At 41.5% G+C, this 17671-nt stretch overlaps 1 protein-coding gene across 1 annotated transcript; it reads right to left on the bottom strand.

Annotated features, from left to right (window-relative positions):
* Positions 1-4093: 4093 nt before the first annotated feature.
* On the bottom strand, positions 4094-16919 carry LOC132405040 (UPF0729 protein C18orf32 homolog). The gene is made up of 3 exons (XM_059989746.1): positions 16772-16919; positions 12672-12847; positions 4094-5666 (listed from the first exon to the last, which is right to left on the bottom strand). The coding sequence occupies exons 2-3, from the start codon at positions 12843-12845 to the stop codon at positions 5574-5576; spliced, it is 267 nt and encodes an 88-aa protein (XP_059845729.1). The 5' UTR covers positions 12846-12847; positions 16772-16919; the 3' UTR covers positions 4094-5573.
* Between the last annotated feature and the right edge of the window lie 752 nt (positions 16920-17671).

The raw sequence follows: 17671 nt of genomic DNA, 5'->3' as shown, positions 1-17671 counted from the left end.
ACCAAGTTAATGGTCTTTTAGGCTTCCACCAGGTGAATAGGAGTTCACTTTTTGAATAATAAGAATTATATATCACCACAGGGGGCATCAGGATTTTAGAGGTGATTAGGTGGGGCATGGCCAACAAAAGGTTGGGAACCACTGCCTTAGATGCTGCCTGTCCTGCTGAGTTCCTCCAGCATGTTATGTGTTGCTCAGTGTTTCCAGCAATACCCGTCCTGTGCAATGGGATCCTGGATATGCTCACTTGCTGACCCCAGTCAGTTCGGATTGGCAACATCTCCTCCACAACCTCCTTCAGCAGAGGTGCACCACAAGGCTGTGTCCTTAGCCCCCCTGCTCTTCTCAGCTTACACTCCTGACTGTGCGGCTATGCACAACTGCTATGTCATATTCAAGTTTGCTGATAGCACCACTGTCATTGGCCAAGTCAAAGATGATGACAAATCAGCATATTGGAGGAAGATTGAAAATCTGGCTGAGTGGTGCCACAACAACCTCTTACTCATTGTCAGCAAGACCAAGGAGATGATTATTGACTTCAGGAGGAAGAAACCAGAGATCCATGAATCATTCCTCCAGGAGATCAGAGATCAGGTCAGTTTCTGGTGCCAACATAGAATGTCCACAACTTTGTAACCCTAACCCATACGTCTTTCAGAATGTGGGGAGAAACTGGAGCATCCGGAGGAAACCCACACAGTCATGGTGAGATTGTATAAACTCATTACTGACAGTGGCTGGAATTGAATGTCGATCTTCCATTCACTGGCATTGTATAGCTTTACACTAACCACTATGCTGCTGCGCCACCCATTCACAAGAAAAACATCAATAGTTACTAAAAAGAACACGATTAGAACAAATGTTCATTACTGTGTAAAGTGCTCAAAATGGTTATCTAATTGCTATATTGAGTTTGTGATTAGGCTTGATTGAAGAATTCAGTGGTTAAAGAGAAGCAGCTATTGTTGGAGCTGGTGATGTGGGACCTCAGGGTTCTGTTCCTCTTGCCCATTGGCAGCAGCAAGAAGGTTTCATGGCCTGTATGGTGGGAATCTTTGATGATGGATATCTTAACTCAACACACAACCAATGGACTCACTTTCGAAGACTCCACATCTCATATTGTCAATACTTATTGCCTATTTATGTATTATTATCATTGTCTTTCCCTTTGTATTTCTACAATTTTCTTATCTTTTACACATTGATTGTTTTCTATCATGTTGCTTGTATTTTCTTTATTGAGATACAGCACAGAATATTTCCTTCAGCCCTTTGAGTGGTGCCACCCAGCAACCTCCGACTTAACCCTAATTTAATCATGGGACAATTTACAATGACCAATTAACCTACTGACCGGTACGGCTTTGGACAGTGGGAGATAAGCAGGGCACCCGAAGGAAACCCATGCAGTCACAGGGAGAACACACAAACTCCTTACAGACAGCAGCAGGAATTGAACCCGTGTCTCTGGTAATGTAAAGTGTTCTGCTCACCACTACGCTACTGTGCCGTCTTATTTACTGTGAATGCTTGCAAGAAAATTAATCTCAGGGTTGTATATGATGACATATATATACTTTGATAATAAATTTACTTTGAACTTTGATATACTGCCTTCTTGAGGCAGCACTTGCTGTAGATACCACCAAAGTCAGGGAGTGATATGCCTGTGATGTATTATTCTGCAGCTTCTTACATTCCTGCACGATCAAACTACCGTGCCAGTCAGGATACTTCCAAGCAGAGATGCACATACAAGAGAAAGGAAGAAAACCACTCTCATTCCCATAAATTGTATTATATGTGTAATGTCTGAAAACACTTTGACCAGGAAGTTGTTGAAGACCAGGACCTTGAAGTTTGTTAAGTGTTCGGTGACAAAGTGAACTTCCTATGTCTTTGCCCTTCTTTGTGCTGGGCCCAGGACAGGTTATCCAACTGTGTGCATAAGGTGACTCTGGAAGGAAATGTAGTGGTGGTTGGGGGTGGGTTAGTGGGTGGAGGTGTTTATCAGCCGTACAGCTTGGGGAATGTAACTATTTTTTGAGTTTGGTGGTCCTGGTGTGGATGCTATGTAGCCTCCTCCCTGATGGGAGTGGGACAAACAGTCCATGAGCAGGGTGGGTGGGATCCTTCATGATGTCACTGGCCCTTTTCCAGCACCTTTCTGTATCGACTGTATATCCTTGATGGTGAGGAGGCTAGTGCCAGTAATGCGTTGGGCAGTGTTACCCACCTACAGTAGACCTTTCCTGTTGGCTGCAGTGCAGTTTCTGTACCATGTAGTGATGCAGATTGTCAGGATGCTCTCTTCTGCATTTGTAGAATGACCTGAGTATAGATGAGCAAAGTCCAGCCCGTCAATCCTGTGCGGATACGTTTGAAAACCCTTTTGCAGGTTAGGTGTGGTTGAGAGCACAGTGTTGACTTTAACATGACAAACAAATGGTATATGGATTGCCAAATCCAAATGTCTAATTACAGCAGGTCAATGTATCTGATGGAAATAGGATGAGATTTTTATACCTGGTGGCAGATTAGAAATGTGAGATCGATTACAGAACACTAAATTCCATTGTCAGGAGGCATCATGACGATAATTGTCAAAAGTTCTTCATAAACATAGTTCTCATAAACTCAGTCCAAAACATTGACTATTTATTCCTCTCCATATATGCTTCCTGACCTGCTGAGTTCCACCTGCATCTAGGCAGGGGAATAGCTTTTAATTTGATGTGCTAAATCTTAAGACTGTTTAAAAGGGCTGTAAAAGGGGATTTAACAGTAATGAGATTGGGTATAAATTTGAAAGTAGCATTGTAGGTTCAGTGCCCATTTTATTAGGTACATGGTGAAACCTGGTGTGGTCTTCTGCTACTGTAGCCCATCCACTTAAGGTTCAACATGTTGTACATTCAGAGATGCTCTTTTGCAAACCACTGTTGTAACATGTGATTACATGAGTTATGGTTGCCTTCTTGTCAGCTTGAACCAGTTTGGCTATTCTCCTCTGACCTCTCTCAGTTAACATGGCTTTTTCACCCACAGAACTGATGCTCACTGGATATTGTTTTATTTTTTGCACCATTCTCTGTAAACTGTAATGACTTTTGTGTGTGAAAGTCCCAGGAGATCAGCAGATTCTGAGATACTCAAACCACCCCATCTAGCACCAACAATCATCCCACGGTCAAGGTCACTGAGATCACATTCCTTCCCCATTCTGATACTTGATCTGAACAGTGATTAAACTTCTTCAACTTGTCTGCATGCTTTTATGCTTTGAGTTACTGTCACGACGATTGAGTCTATTTGTATTAACAAGTGTACATGTACCTAATAAAGTGGCCTCTGTGTGAATCAGTAATAAAGTTGGTCAGGAGGTACCGGCACTTGTTGAAGGAGCTGCAATTGGTTAGACCGTCTCTTAAGCCACACATATGATTCCAAACTTAAATGTATTATGATAGGTAATGTTTGCAAAGATGAAATATCACATACTCCATTTAAAATTGAGTTGGCGTGTGGCCTAGTGGGCAAGGCATCAGCCTAGTAACCTGAAGGTCACTGGTTCGAGCCTCAGCTGAGGCAGAGTGTTTGTGTCCTCAGTTATCAACACATCGCTCTGCGACATCACCGGTGCCAAGCTGCATGGGTCCTAGTGCCCTTCCCTAGGACAACATAAGTGGCGTGGAGAGGGGATGGCCTGCAGCTTGGGCATCTGCCGGTCTCCCATACAACCCTGCCCAGGCCTGCTCCCTGGAAACTCCAGGCGCAGATCCATGGTCTCTCGAGACCGACGGATGCCACCACCATATTTAAAATACATTTACACAACTTCCTGGTCAAAGTGTTTTCAGACATTACACATATAATACAATTTATTGGAATGAGAGTGATTTTCTTCCTTTCTCTTCTGTGCGCATCTCCGCTTAGGAATCAATCCATTCCAGGTTTTTTTCAAATGAAGCTAAAGGATAAGAATATCACCACGTTCACAGATTAGATCGTGAAAAAAATGGAGTGTGTAATTGAGGGAATGTACGAGGGAAAAAAAACCTTTCATATCCTTTATATTTCCATGCAAGTTTAACAAGTAGCTTTATTTATTTATTTAGAGATACAGTGTGGAACAGTTCTCCCGGCTCAATGAGTTTCACCATCCAGCAACCCTACTCTAATCCCAGGTCAATCTACTGGCAAGTCTTTGGACAGTGTAGGAAAGTAGAGCACAGGGAAAATGTACAAACTCCTTACAGATGGTGTCAGAATTTCCAACTCTGGAGCATCCTGAGCTGCAGTAGCATCATGCGAACTACTACACTACTGTGGAGCCATTTTAATTCAGTAGATCTTACCCCAGCCTCAAAAGAACAGACTATATTATCATGTGTAGTTTTATAAGCATACTCAAGCTGTTCTGTAAAAGGAGCAGAGTCAGAACAATACTCTCTCCAGATCCAGCTCACATCCAAACACCTGCACAATGACTGAGATCTGCAGTATATGGTAATGAAGTCAAAAACATTTTTAAAATAGCTTGAAACTGCCTGTCTCCAGGTTTCATTAGAAGAATTGAGAGCTTGCTGTCACCTACAACAATTCTGTTCATCTTAGTATATCTCAGCTTTCCTGAAGCTAACTTTAGCCTGGATTTTGCAACCTATGTATCTTTGTTAGCCTTCTTCATTCCTCATGCACAACCTTAGCTAGCATCAAATTATTTTTAAATAGAAGGGCACAAGAGCCTGGATTCTTTCAGAAACAATTGCAATATTTAGAGTTATTAGAGTTCTCCTCTAAAACCTATTTGTATTTGGAATTTCTATCCCAGCTATGTTCAGCACAATACAGATAGCTAACAGATCTGGAATTTCTGAACATATTGATTAAGTGTCACCGTGTGCACCAGATAGTCTTACAAAAAATCTAAATGCCGCCAAACCTTTCAATCTCCTGTATAGCTCAGATGAGAGCCAGTGAGCCCCAGCTAAGGCTGTTCAGATGGATATGCCCAAACTCAGAACTTTTAGTGACAATACCTTTTCTTTGCCAACATCCAACTATGCACTATCTCAGAAACCGGCAAAGTGAGAAAGAACAAACTATCAGGTTAAAAAGAATTTAGATAAGCTGTTGAACATTGAGATTCATCAGCACCTTAGCCAGTTATATGAAAATACCACTGTTTTACTAGTTTGATCCACAACAGTTGCTATAAGGAATGCCTTTTCTCGAATTTCATCAGGAGTCATTTCTTTACCAGTACAGTATAATTGCAGAGTCAGTTCCCAAGCAAGGATATGTATCACTGCAACAACATTTCTAATGGAGAACAGAGATTAAGATGTACTTATGGAAGATTTATCCAGCTTCACAGAGATTACAATTATTACAGCAGTGTATAAAAGGAAGCTATTAAATAGAACAGTATGAAATACAACAATGATAAAACAATGGAATTTTTTATACATAAACTGGAAGCTGATTAATAAAACTATTTATTCTTTTAAATAATGCTACCACCAACAGACATTTTGCAAGATTATTGCTTGATGAAAGGCTTAATCAGTCTTTTTGTTTGATCCTTGTGCGCTGATGCTGTCTGTATCTTTGTTCATGGTATTCCTGTCTCCTTTCATCAACGGTTGGTCAGACTAAAGATAAAACAGACATGCAATCAATTACAGAAGTATTGATGGTTACACTTATTGGAAATTAAAACAAAGTACAAGTTTGTTATTCTTCATCTTTGCTACCACTGTCACTTTTTAAAGCAAATTTATTTGCACATTGGCTGCTTGTGTGTAAGTTTTCTTCCACTGTTTCTATAGTTCTTTGTTCTACTGTGAATGCCCGAGATTCATTTTCTCACAGACAGAACAAAGAATACAATAGAATAAAAAACTACACACAAAGACCGACAATGTGCAAAAGACAAACCATGCAAATTCAAAAATATGCAAATATTAGACCTGTTTGTTTAATTCTTACTGTTTAATTATTATTTTATTTGCAGTTAAACAAATTCTTATATTTTATATACATGTACCAGTTTATTATGATTCCTAATGACAGTATATGTATGCAAATTCAGTGTCTCTGCAATGGTTATATTGGTATGATTCTGGAAGCTTCTCTCAGTATTGCATTATTTGAATAAGAGTTCTCTCACTGGTTGACTCTTATCTACAAAGTTGAATGGAATTTTGCTTATCTATTGTATTATGAAAAGAACTGCACAAGGCAAGTGTCATCTCCATTCTTTTCTCTCTCCCTTCACTGTGATAAACCTGTATCACTGTTCGTTCCCAACTTTCTTCTATCAACACTTAATAAAACAATTGTGAAGTAACAAGTTTTGTGTCTCTTTCCTGGATTCTGAAAGAACTTTGGATTAAAAGCATTAGAATCCAATACAAATAATAATAAAAAAGTAAACAATTTATATTTACAGCTTTTTTTAAACTTATGTATCATCGTTAATGAAGATTTTTCTTTTAGACATTGTTTATTAGTCTGCATGTGTCTTTTCATTGATTCTATTGTATTTTGTTATTCTACTGTGAATGCCTGCAGGAAAATTAATCTCAGGGTAGCATATGGTGACCTAAATGTAACTCAATAAATTTACTTTGAATCTCCTGTCTCCCCGCTCCCCTGTATCCCTTCATACCAGGACCAATCAAGAGTCTATCAACCTTTGCCTTAAACATACATAAAGGCATGGCCTCCACAGCTGCCTACGGCAAACAATTCCACAGATTCACCACTCTCTGGCAAAAGAAATTCCTCATCTCCATTCTAAAAGGATGTCCCTCTACTCTGAGGCTGTGTCTTAGACTCTCCCACCTTTGAAAAAATCCTCTCAACATCCATTCTATCAAGGTCTTTCACCTTTTCACAGGTTTCAATTAGGTCTTCCCTCAATCTTCTAAATTCCAGTGAATACAAGCCCAGAGCCATCACACGCTCTTCATATGACAAACCTTGAACCTCCTTTGAACCCTCTCCAGTTTCAACACGTCCTTCCTAAGACAAGGAGCCCAAACTTGCTCACAACACACCGAGTGAGGACTCAGTGCTCTATAAAGTCTCAGCTTTATATTTTTTTGTATTCTAGTCATTGTATTGTACGTATTTTCCTGTAAACGTCTGCAAGAAAATGAATCTCAAGGGAATATGTTGTGTCATGGTGATATGCTGTGATAATAAATTTACTTTGAGCTTTTCCACATCCCAAGAGGCCAGCTGAATTTATGTATTTAGACTACCAGAACTGGCAGCAGCTTTTTAATAAATCAACTTTTTAAATAAAATGACCTACCTGGAGGAAGGACAGTGGTCGTGCCTCTGGCACAAAGTCTGACCCTGTAGCTCAGAAGGGTAGGGAAAGGAAGAGGATGGCAGCAGTAATAGGGGACTCTATAGTTAGAGGGTCAGACAAGCGATTCTGTGGATGCAGGAAAGAAGCACATATGGTAGTTTGCCTCCCAGGTGCCAGGGTCCGGGATGTTTCGGATCACGTGCAGGATATCCTGAAGTGGGAAGGTGAACAGCCAAAGGACGTGGCACATATTGGTACCAATGATATAGGCAGGAAAAGGGAGAAGGTCCTGAAAACAGACTACAGGGTGTATTTAAAGTGCAGGTTGATAGGTTCTTCATTAGTCAGGGTGTCAAAGGTTACAGGAAGGAGGCAGGAGAGAGGGGTTGAGGGGGATATAAATCAGCCATGATAGAATGATGGAGCACACTCAATGGGCTGAATGGCCTCATTTGCTCCTATATCTTATGGTCTAACCTAGAGCTTGGAAGAAATAAAATTAAGCCAGAAACAATTTGACAAGATAGGAATAAAATAATTCTAATATGCTTCCTGAGTGGTGAGAAGCAAATTCTAAGGCAAGGTGTTGAAGTGAGAAGGATGAAGGAGGAACTATGTCCTACAGATTTTAGCCACTTAAATACTGTCCACAAAGAATCTGAAAACAATGCCTCTGCATGGAACCCTGGAGAGGACTTCTTATGAAAATAGGCAGAAAAAAAAAAATCACAAGACTCCAGGCTTCCTGTAATAATGTTGAAACTTTATGGGCTAATTAGAGCATTTTTGGCTGAAAATTACAATCTGAACACAAAAGGTGTTTGACACTGGCATTGTCTGAACTCCACCTACAACTGAATTCAAGCTTTTGTGAGCTCATTAATGAGTTTTTCCTCTCAGAATCTGCTCCATGTTGCCAGCGGGATTAGGCTGCTTGTTTAGCCCCAATCCACATGGGATCTATCTCATTATAGCTTTGGAGTCATTTCTGCTAAAACACAACAGTTAGTCATAGAACACTACAACACAGAAACAGGCCCCTCAGCCCATCTCAGCTGTACCAAACTATTATTCTGCTTACTCTGATAGAAATGCATCAGACCACAGCCCTGCAAACACTCCCATCCATTTACAGTACAGTACAAGAATCCAAAATTCTTGTAAATGTAATGGAACCACTTCCGCTGGCAGTTTATTCCAAACTCCCACCACCTTCTGAGTGAAGTTGCCTCTCAGCTTTCCCTTAAATATTTCACCTTTCTGCTTAGCCCATGATCTCTAGTCACACCCAACTTCAGTGGACAAATCCTGCTTGCATTTATGTTGTTGTTCTTTCTTGTGAGTCTGGAAGAGAGATTTTCGCGGTCTTTCGCCAGGGAGAGTTGAGGAGAGAAGATGCGAATGGAGGGAGTTGGTAGACCACCGGACAGGGTGGACTTGGAGTGAGGGTCCGAAGGGCAGCAACAGTCAGAGGAGGTCGTTGGTGGACGAACAGCTCAACAGTGAGCTCTAACATTGTGCAATAGACTGTTTCATAAGATTGGGCCCTTTTTCTTTATTTTTCCCCATTTTCTTCACTAACCATATAGTCAAAGTATGAGTTATAAAGCTTAATCGTTTAATCGCATATTGTGTACTGTTTGTTATTTCGGGGTACTGATTTGTAACAGGGGACCCATCGCGCAGCATCCACCCAAGCGAGATTTAAGTTTGGCCAGGCCGGGGGTGATCACCCCCTATATTAGGCTGCTAGCTGAAGCGAGAATTACACTTAGTTTTCTTCATTCGCTCCGATAAGTGAGCGGGATGCTGACGCTTTGGGAAACAGCTACACTGGCACTGACAAAACAACTCTTAGCTGACAGTCAGTTGTTATGAAGAGGTTTTCATTGGAAGCTGGGATTGGAAATTGTTTGAACACGGGTTTTATCCCCAGTTCTTCCAATGATTATTTTTCAGTGCTTTCTACCACATTATAAATATTTGTACTCACTGGAGTTTAGAATGAGGGGAGATCTCATTGAAAGTGATAGAGTGGATGTGGAGAGGATATTTTCTGTCGTGGAGGAGTATCCAACCAGAGAGCATAGCCTCAGAATAGAGGAATTTCCAATTAGAACAGAGATGAGGAAAAAATCTTTAGCCAGAGGGTGATGAATCTGTGGAATTAATTGCCACAGACTGAGGTACAGCAAAGTCATTGGGTTTATTTAAGGTGGCAGTTGATAAGATTCTTGATTGATCAGGGTATCAAAGGCAGGAGAATAGTGGTGAGAGGGATAATAAATTAGCCATGATGGAATTCGACGGGGTGAATGGCCAGATTCTGCTGGATGGTAGCGCAGTGGTTTGCACAATGCTCTTCGGTACCAGCAACCCAGGTTCAGTTCCCGCTGCTGCCTGTAAGGAGTCTGTACGTTCTCGCTGTGACCATGTGGGTTTCCTCCGGGTGCTCTGGCAACCTCCCCCAGTCTAAGGACATTCGGTCGGTACGTTCATTGGTCATTATAAATTGCCCCATGATTAGACTAGGCTAATGAGGGATTGCTCGCAGCCTGGTTTGCAGGACTGGAAGGGCCTACTCGGCACTATATCTCAATAAGTAAATAAAATGTCCTTACTTAAATGGAACCCCAGATATTTTCACAAGATGGAAGCAGGTTGTATGGAATTATAAAGATAAATTGAAAAAATCTAGAACTGAATGATCAAAAGGAGATTTCACTTTGCTAAACTTTGAAGAAATACCACTTTACTGTCTTGAACTATGAACAAAAACTATTACAGATGCTATAGCAAAACAGTGTTAGCTTCCTTTATTAGTAACAGCCGGGTTTAACGACTTCCTTCAGTGGTGTGTGAAGCAGCGCTGGTATTAACTCTGCTAAAACTCTACAGAAATCAGCTTCTGAGCTTCGACCTCACATGCTTTCACTTTCTTACATTTGTTCCTTCTTCCCTGTAATGATCATAACAGAAACGTGAATTGGAAAAAAAGCATGATGACAAGCAGCAAGATGTAATTACAAGAATCGTACTTCTTACTCTAACACAAAATGCTGGAGAAACTTAGAAGGTCAGGCAGCATTTATGAAGAGCAAAAAACAGCCAACATTTCCGGCCAAGAACCTTCACCAAGACTGAGTTCCTCCAGCATTTTGTGCTTTGCTCCAGATTTTCAGCACCTGCAGAATCTCTATTAAGCCTGCTTGATAGTGTTACTATTCTGATCCGGTATATTTTAATAAATAGATCTTAGAGGAATCATGCAGGGAGGTTATATGAGGGAAATGGTCAGCCATGATTAGGATGATTTGTGGACAAGTCTGGAAGAGACACACTGCCTGTGCTTACTCTTATTTCTAATGTTCCATTAGGCTGGACATTCCATTGTGGGTTAGTTATTTATAACATTCACAAGCCAATCCAATCAATGCACTCATACTAACCAGGGAGATCATATATGCTCTCTTAAATGACCATCTACTCCATTCTAGTTCTCTTGCCATCCCTCCACCACATCTGCAATATCATGTTCTGTTCTGGTTGCCTCATTATAGGAAGGATGTGGAAGCTTTAGAGAGGGTACAGAGGACGTTTACCAGGATGCTGCCTGGATTAGAGAGCAGATCTTGAGGAAAGGTTGAGCAGGCTAGGATTTTTCTCTGGAGTGGAGGAGGATGAGAGGTGACTTAATTGAGGTATACAACAGGCATAGATCGATTGGACAGCCAGGGACATTTTCCGAAGGTGGAAACAGCTAAAACAAAGGAGCTATTATTTTAAAGTGAGGAAAGTTGGTGCTTACAGGATTCCCTGTGAATGCAGAGTAATGTATATCGGCCAGACACGATACATGGTGGAAACCTGCATCAAGGAGCACAGGAGGTGTATCTGTTTGGGTTACCCGGAGAAATCGGCGGTAGCAGAACATTGCATTCACAAAGGTCCTGGGATTGACTTCAATGACACAAAGATACTGAGTTGTGCCAATGATTTTTGGGACCACCTGGTAAAAGGAAACCATTGAAATAAAACTCGAGGAAGAGAATTTTAACAAAGACGAAGGTGAGAGCAGAAGCCTGATTGGATGAGGACTAACCAATCAGGATGAAGATGGCAGAGTTTGTCATCGAAACGTCAGTTATTATTGATACCTGTAACCAGCTGGAAGCCCAAGAGCTTATTTATTAGATTTAACCTACTCAAAGGTCAGCAAGTTACTGTACACTGAAGGGTCTGTACTGTACTATAATGTTCTATTATTGCTTATCTGGATTAAAGTTGGAATTGAAGTTTGCTGTGGTGACCTCCGTATTTGACTAGTCCCATAAACATTACTCTAGTAAGTCATCCAATACTAAAGATCAGATGCAAAACAAGTTAACTTTAAAAACATGAAAATTGAGCCTTTGAAAATATATTTATAAAGGCTTTAAATAGATTCTGAGCATTGAAACATAATAAAGATGATTAATTGAACATGGACATGAAGAGAATGTTTTCAATATTTTTGATAGGTCTGTGCTGACGAGAGTTAAGAATAAAGGGTATGGAATCACATTTAAACCCTACACCATTATTAATAATAAGTACTTTATTGATCCCGTGGAAAATTCTTTCATTATGAGCAATATTTAAAAACACACTTAGCAGTGTGCAGACTTAAACACACAGAATAATATACACAATAACGTACCAATGTGCAATAATTTACAAAATAATAAAACAGACCATTGTCCGATGATGTGTGTTCTCCTATCACACAGAGATGAACTGCTGTATATGATTTTCTGTAACGATCCTTGTGACAATGGAGCTGAATGAGAGGGTGCTGCACTGCTTATTCAGTTGGTCATGGAGAGGATGTGCCTGATTGTCCATAATGGATAACAGTTTGTTTAGAGATCTCCTCTCCACCACTAACTCAAGAGAGTTTGTAGCCAAGGATGGATCCAACCTTTTTGATGCTTATTTAATTTCTTTGCATGACTAGTACCGATACTGCTCCACCAATATAAAGCAGCAAAGACTATACTTGCTACAACAGACTGGTAAAAGATTTCCAACATCCTGCTAACAGAAGTGGCCCCAGAAGAACTGAGATTGGAAAGTAATTAAAAACTTCAACTTTCCCCTAGGGCTCATTTGAAATCTGTAATCAACAGGAGGAATAATGAATGCAATCTATTTCTCACGCATCTACAGACACAAACACTGCAACTCTACTAGGCTTAATAACACTGTATATCAGCCCAGTTTGAAACCCACTTGAGTAAAATTGCTGAATATAAGAAAAGGTGGTGCCTGTAATAAGAATTAGACCCTTTATTACCTTGAATGTTCCATTACACACTTGGGTTTTTGGTGTGGGGATTTCTTCTTTTACTGTTCGCTTAGACCACAGCCGGGAAATAAAGGGAGAAATGAATGGATACAAGACAGGCTCCAAGAACTTCTTGTAAACCCACAACAGGACTGGAATGACGATGCAGGGAATGCAGACCATTGCTGTGGAGCAGAATGCCAAGAAACAAATATTTAAGGACTTATAGGTAGAATATGATGAAATGGTGCACCCATCATTTGTTTAAAATTTAGAAGTGGATCACCAAGCGCAGCTTTGATACAGTTTAAAAAAATGTTTTTCAATTTATTGACATCTGACTGTTAATATACGCAACCAGACAAGAACAACATTGCTCTGGAACATGGTGCACCCACAAGCATATAAACCAAAATATTATCACAAATAAGTTAGTAAAATGTAATTTAAAATGCACCTAGTGTGCAGCACAGACCAACAGCTCGCTGCCCTACCGACGAGACCTCAGTGGTGGCAGGGTATTTATTAGACTCGCAGCCTGAGGGAAGAAGCTGTTATGCAGTCTGCCTGTCTTCGTCCTGATGCTCCTGTACTTCTCTCCTGATGGTGTTGGGTCAGAGAGATTGTGGGATGAGTGGCAGGGATCTTCTGGCTCTTTGTATACAATACTCAGTAAATGTCATAAATTGTAAGGTGGGTGGGGGGAAGAGGCCGTGACCCTCTTGGTAACTTTTACTATCACAAGACCATGAGATATAGAAGCAGAATTAGGCCATTCAGCCCATTGCATCTGCTCTACTGTTTCATCATGGCTGATCCAATTTTCCTCTCAGCTCCAAACTCTTGCCCTGACCAATCAAGAATCTAGCAACTTCTGCCTTCAATATACATGAAAACTTCGCCTCCACAACTGCCTGTGGCAAAGAAGTCCACAGATTCACCACTGTCTAGCTAAAGAAATTTCTCCTCATCCCCATACTGCAAGGACTCCCCTCTATTCTGAGGCTGTGTCCTCTGGTCTTAGACTCTCCACATCCACTCTATCAAGGCCTTTCACCGTTCGATAGGTTTTAATGAGATCGTCCCTCATTCTTCTGAATTCCAGTGAATACAGGCCCAGAGCTCTTCATATACAAGCCATTCAATACTGGAATCAGCTTCGTGAACCTCCTTTGAACCTTCTCCAGTTTTAGCACATCCTTTTTAAGAAAAAAGTCAAAACTGCTCACCATACTCCAAGTGAGGCCTCACCAGAGCTTTATAAAGCCTCAACATTACATCTTTGCTTTTATATTCCAGTCCTCTTGAAATGAATGCTAACATTTGCCTTCCTCACTGCAGACTCAAACCACAAACAAACCTTTAGGGAATCCTGCACAAAGACTGGTCTCAGCCTACCCACCATCAAAGACATATATAAAGGTGCCAGAAGTGGGTCAACAACATCATGATGGATCCACCCACCCTGCTCATGGGCTGTTTGTCCCACTCCCTTCAGGGAGGAGGCTATGTAGCATCCACACTAGGACCACCAGACTCAAAAACAGTTACTTTCCCCAAGTAATGAGGCTAATCAACACCTCCACCCACTAACCTACCCTTCCACATCCCCAACAACCACTACTTTATCATTTCCTGTCAGTCAGCTTATGTGCAGACACTCCAGCGCCTAGAGTCACCTTAAGGACACACAATCAATGTATACAAACATTCTTATATATTTATATTATTGAATTTTTTATCACTAATATGTATTTCATCTTATTGCAATTTTTTTCTGCTGCATTGGATCCAGACTAACAATTATTTCATTCTCCTTTACACTTGTGTACTAGAAATTACATTAAATAGTCTTCAATCTTGAAGTAGGGTTCTACAATCATTAACAGATTTGCTGTATTTCGGCCTTTAGCTATGTACTCTAATTAAAGTGTCACAGTAAGAGAGGTTATGTGGCTTATGGTGCTGTATCATACAGGCTACATAACCTATATCAAACAGGTTATGTAAATAACCTGCATCATAAATTGTGAAAAAATCACTAGAGTATTGAAAGCAAGGGCTGGGGAAACAGGATCAAAAATATTTGTCCAGGAACATATTCTCAAATTCAGCTCAAGACAAAGTGGTCTCTTCAGCTCAATGGCAGAGCAAGCACCAGATGAATGGTGCTGGGGGCAGCCCACAAGGGTGCACTATACACACCTGCAACTTACTGACCCGTACATCTTTGTAATGTGGGAGAAAATGGGCACACCACACCACACCACACCACGTGATTACAAGGAAAACTTACAAACTACTTAAAGACAGCAGCAGGAATTTAACCCCAATTTCCAGCACAGAAAAGTGTTACACTAACTGCTGTACTACCATCCTGTCCACATAGCACAAACGGGGGTGCAATTAAATATATTGAAGTCCCAGCTGATTTGGTAACAACAGCTACAACATTTAAGTTTTGTAGCCAATAAATTTAATATAAAATTTATCCAAACTCATCCATCAAGAAATCCTAAATCCATTACCCACAAGCCACTATTTAAGAAACACTAATTTGGGAACAGAACCTACTGATCTTTTGCTCCTACAGTTTCAAAGAGGATTAAACGGATGAAGGATAGTGATTATAGCTCAAAATACCACAGTTCTGTTTGTAGAGTGCAATTTTTATACATTGTATCATTTCCACAAAATATTCCTTATAAAAAACATTTCTGCAAATATCACTTTTAGAAATCCTTAATCTACTTTTCAAAAATAGGGATATAGTTATGTTTACAAGAAATAAGACAAAATACAAAGATAAATAGAAGCAAAACACAAAATGCTGGAGGAACTCGGTGGGCCAGGCAGCAGCTGTGGAAGAGTACAGCTGACGTTTTGGGCTGAGACCCTTCATTAGGACTGGAAAGAAAGATGAGGAGTCACTTTAAGAAAGTTGGGGGGGGGGGAGAATAGGAAGAGGAACTACGAGGTGATAGATGAAAAGGGATGTGGGGGAGGTGGGGAGAAGGGTGAAGTAAAGAGCTGGGAAGTTGATTGGTGAAAGAGATACAGGGCTGGAGAAGGGGAAATCTGATAGGAGAGAGAGAACACCATGGAATAGAACGACAAAAAAAAAATCCAACTACCAAAACATTTAAAGCTTATAGGGAAAGCTAACAATGGGTTAGAACTGGTGGATCAAAACCTTTGCAATTTATGAATTTGTCAGAACACCTTTGAAATGATAAGTTGTACCCACTTCCTCTGTACTTCATTCCGAGCTGCCTCTGAGGTCCTTTTTAATTCTTACCTTTCTCACCGTAGTTTTGGACTCATCTATAAAAAATTGATCATCCACTGTACCGTCACCCCTCATGATTTTATTCATTTGAATACAGTCACCCTCCTTCACTCCAGGGCAAACAGATCCAGCTTACCCATTTTCTCCTTGTAGCTCCCACTGCCCAGATACAGCACCATCCTCAGCCATTGTAAATTGGCCCCAGAGTGACAGTGTTCCAGATTGTTTAATGTTATTTCCAGTACGCAAGTGCAAAAATAATTTTTAATCTGGATCCGATGCAGCACAAAAAACAATAATATAAAGAACACAATAACAAAGTACAATAAATATAAATACATAAGATAGCTTACCTACAATGGGGGAGGGGGAGGGATATGTTTTACTGAAGGAGAAACCGATATTCATGCCATCAGGTTGACTACTCAGACGGTACAGAACATTAGGTGTTGCTCCTCCAGCCTGAGGGTGGCCTCATCTTGGCAAATTTTCTCTGCCAGATTATTTATTGCATTGAACTGCTGCTACTAAGTAAACAACTTTCACGTCACATGCCGTTGATAATAAACCTGATTCTGAATACAGAAAATGGCCAGTAACATCACGAACTGTTTGTCCCACTCCCCTATTGCGAATAGAACTTTTGGAATTCGTCCACAGCTTTTCCCTTGAGGGGGAAGAGTGAGTGAGTCCCTTCCCTAGAGATGCGGCCTCCCTGCCTTTAACGCACCAAGGCCCGATCCGGGAGCTAGAGTTACCACACACCCTCCGAACCTACAGCAGACACTGGGCAGTAAACCGGCCCGCGACAGACACTCACCGACAGCCCGGGTCAGCTTCACCTCACAGAGCGCCGGCTTCCTCTCCGCTCGACGGCCGCATCACGTGAGCAGCCGCTCCTTTCTCAGTGGCTGCTGACGACCCAATCCGGTCCCCGGCCGCCGCTGATTGGATGCGCGTCGGGCGTCCTCGCGAACTGCGGTCCCGTTTGCAGCCGCAGCCCAATAGCTTTCCAGCGCTGAAATACGTCACAACTCAGGAACGTCACAGAGGCGGCGGCACGCAATAGTCGCCTGAGCATCCAGGCCGGTGGGCAGGGGTCAGGGGTCAGGGGTCAGGGGGCAAGTGGGCGGGGGGCCGGAGGCCGGGGCTGGGGTCAGGGGGCTAGTGGGCAGGGGGCAGGGAACAGGGGCGACATCTCCCAGGCTACCAGCTAATCAAATCACCATCAGAGTTAGGAATTCAACCCATCGTGTCTGTGGATAGCCACATCTGATTAGGGATGGGCAACGTGGTTTTATGCAAGCAGCACCCACAAAATGCTGCATCTATGTAAAAAAATTATTGTCGATGTTTTGGGCCGAACCCCTTCGTCCTGCCGAAACGTCGACAATATTCTTTTCCATAAATGCCGCCTTCCCTAAGTTCCTCCTGCATTTTGTATGTGTTGCTTGGATTTCCAGCATCTGCAGATTTTCTGTTGCTTTATGCTTGGTAGGTCGTGTGTAACCAATCCTGGAGTTCTTTTTGAGGAGGTTACCCTTAAGTTAGATGAAGGGAAGGCGATAGACGTTGCCTACATGGACTTTAGCAAGGCCTTTGTTCCTGCTTGGGAGTCAGGAGCAGAAGGTTCAATCGCTTGACATCAAAATGAAGTAGTAAACTGGATTAACATTGGCTTTGTGGGAGAAGACACAGTGATTTAGATAGTTGCCTCTGT

The sequence above is a fragment of the Hypanus sabinus genome, chromosome 14 (assembly GCF_030144855.1).
Source record: "Hypanus sabinus isolate sHypSab1 chromosome 14, sHypSab1.hap1, whole genome shotgun sequence".
NCBI classification, from domain to species: domain Eukaryota; kingdom Metazoa; phylum Chordata; class Chondrichthyes; order Myliobatiformes; family Dasyatidae; genus Hypanus; species Hypanus sabinus.
Note: the sequence above shows the minus strand (reverse complement) of the source record. Positions and strands in the feature narration are given on the sequence as shown.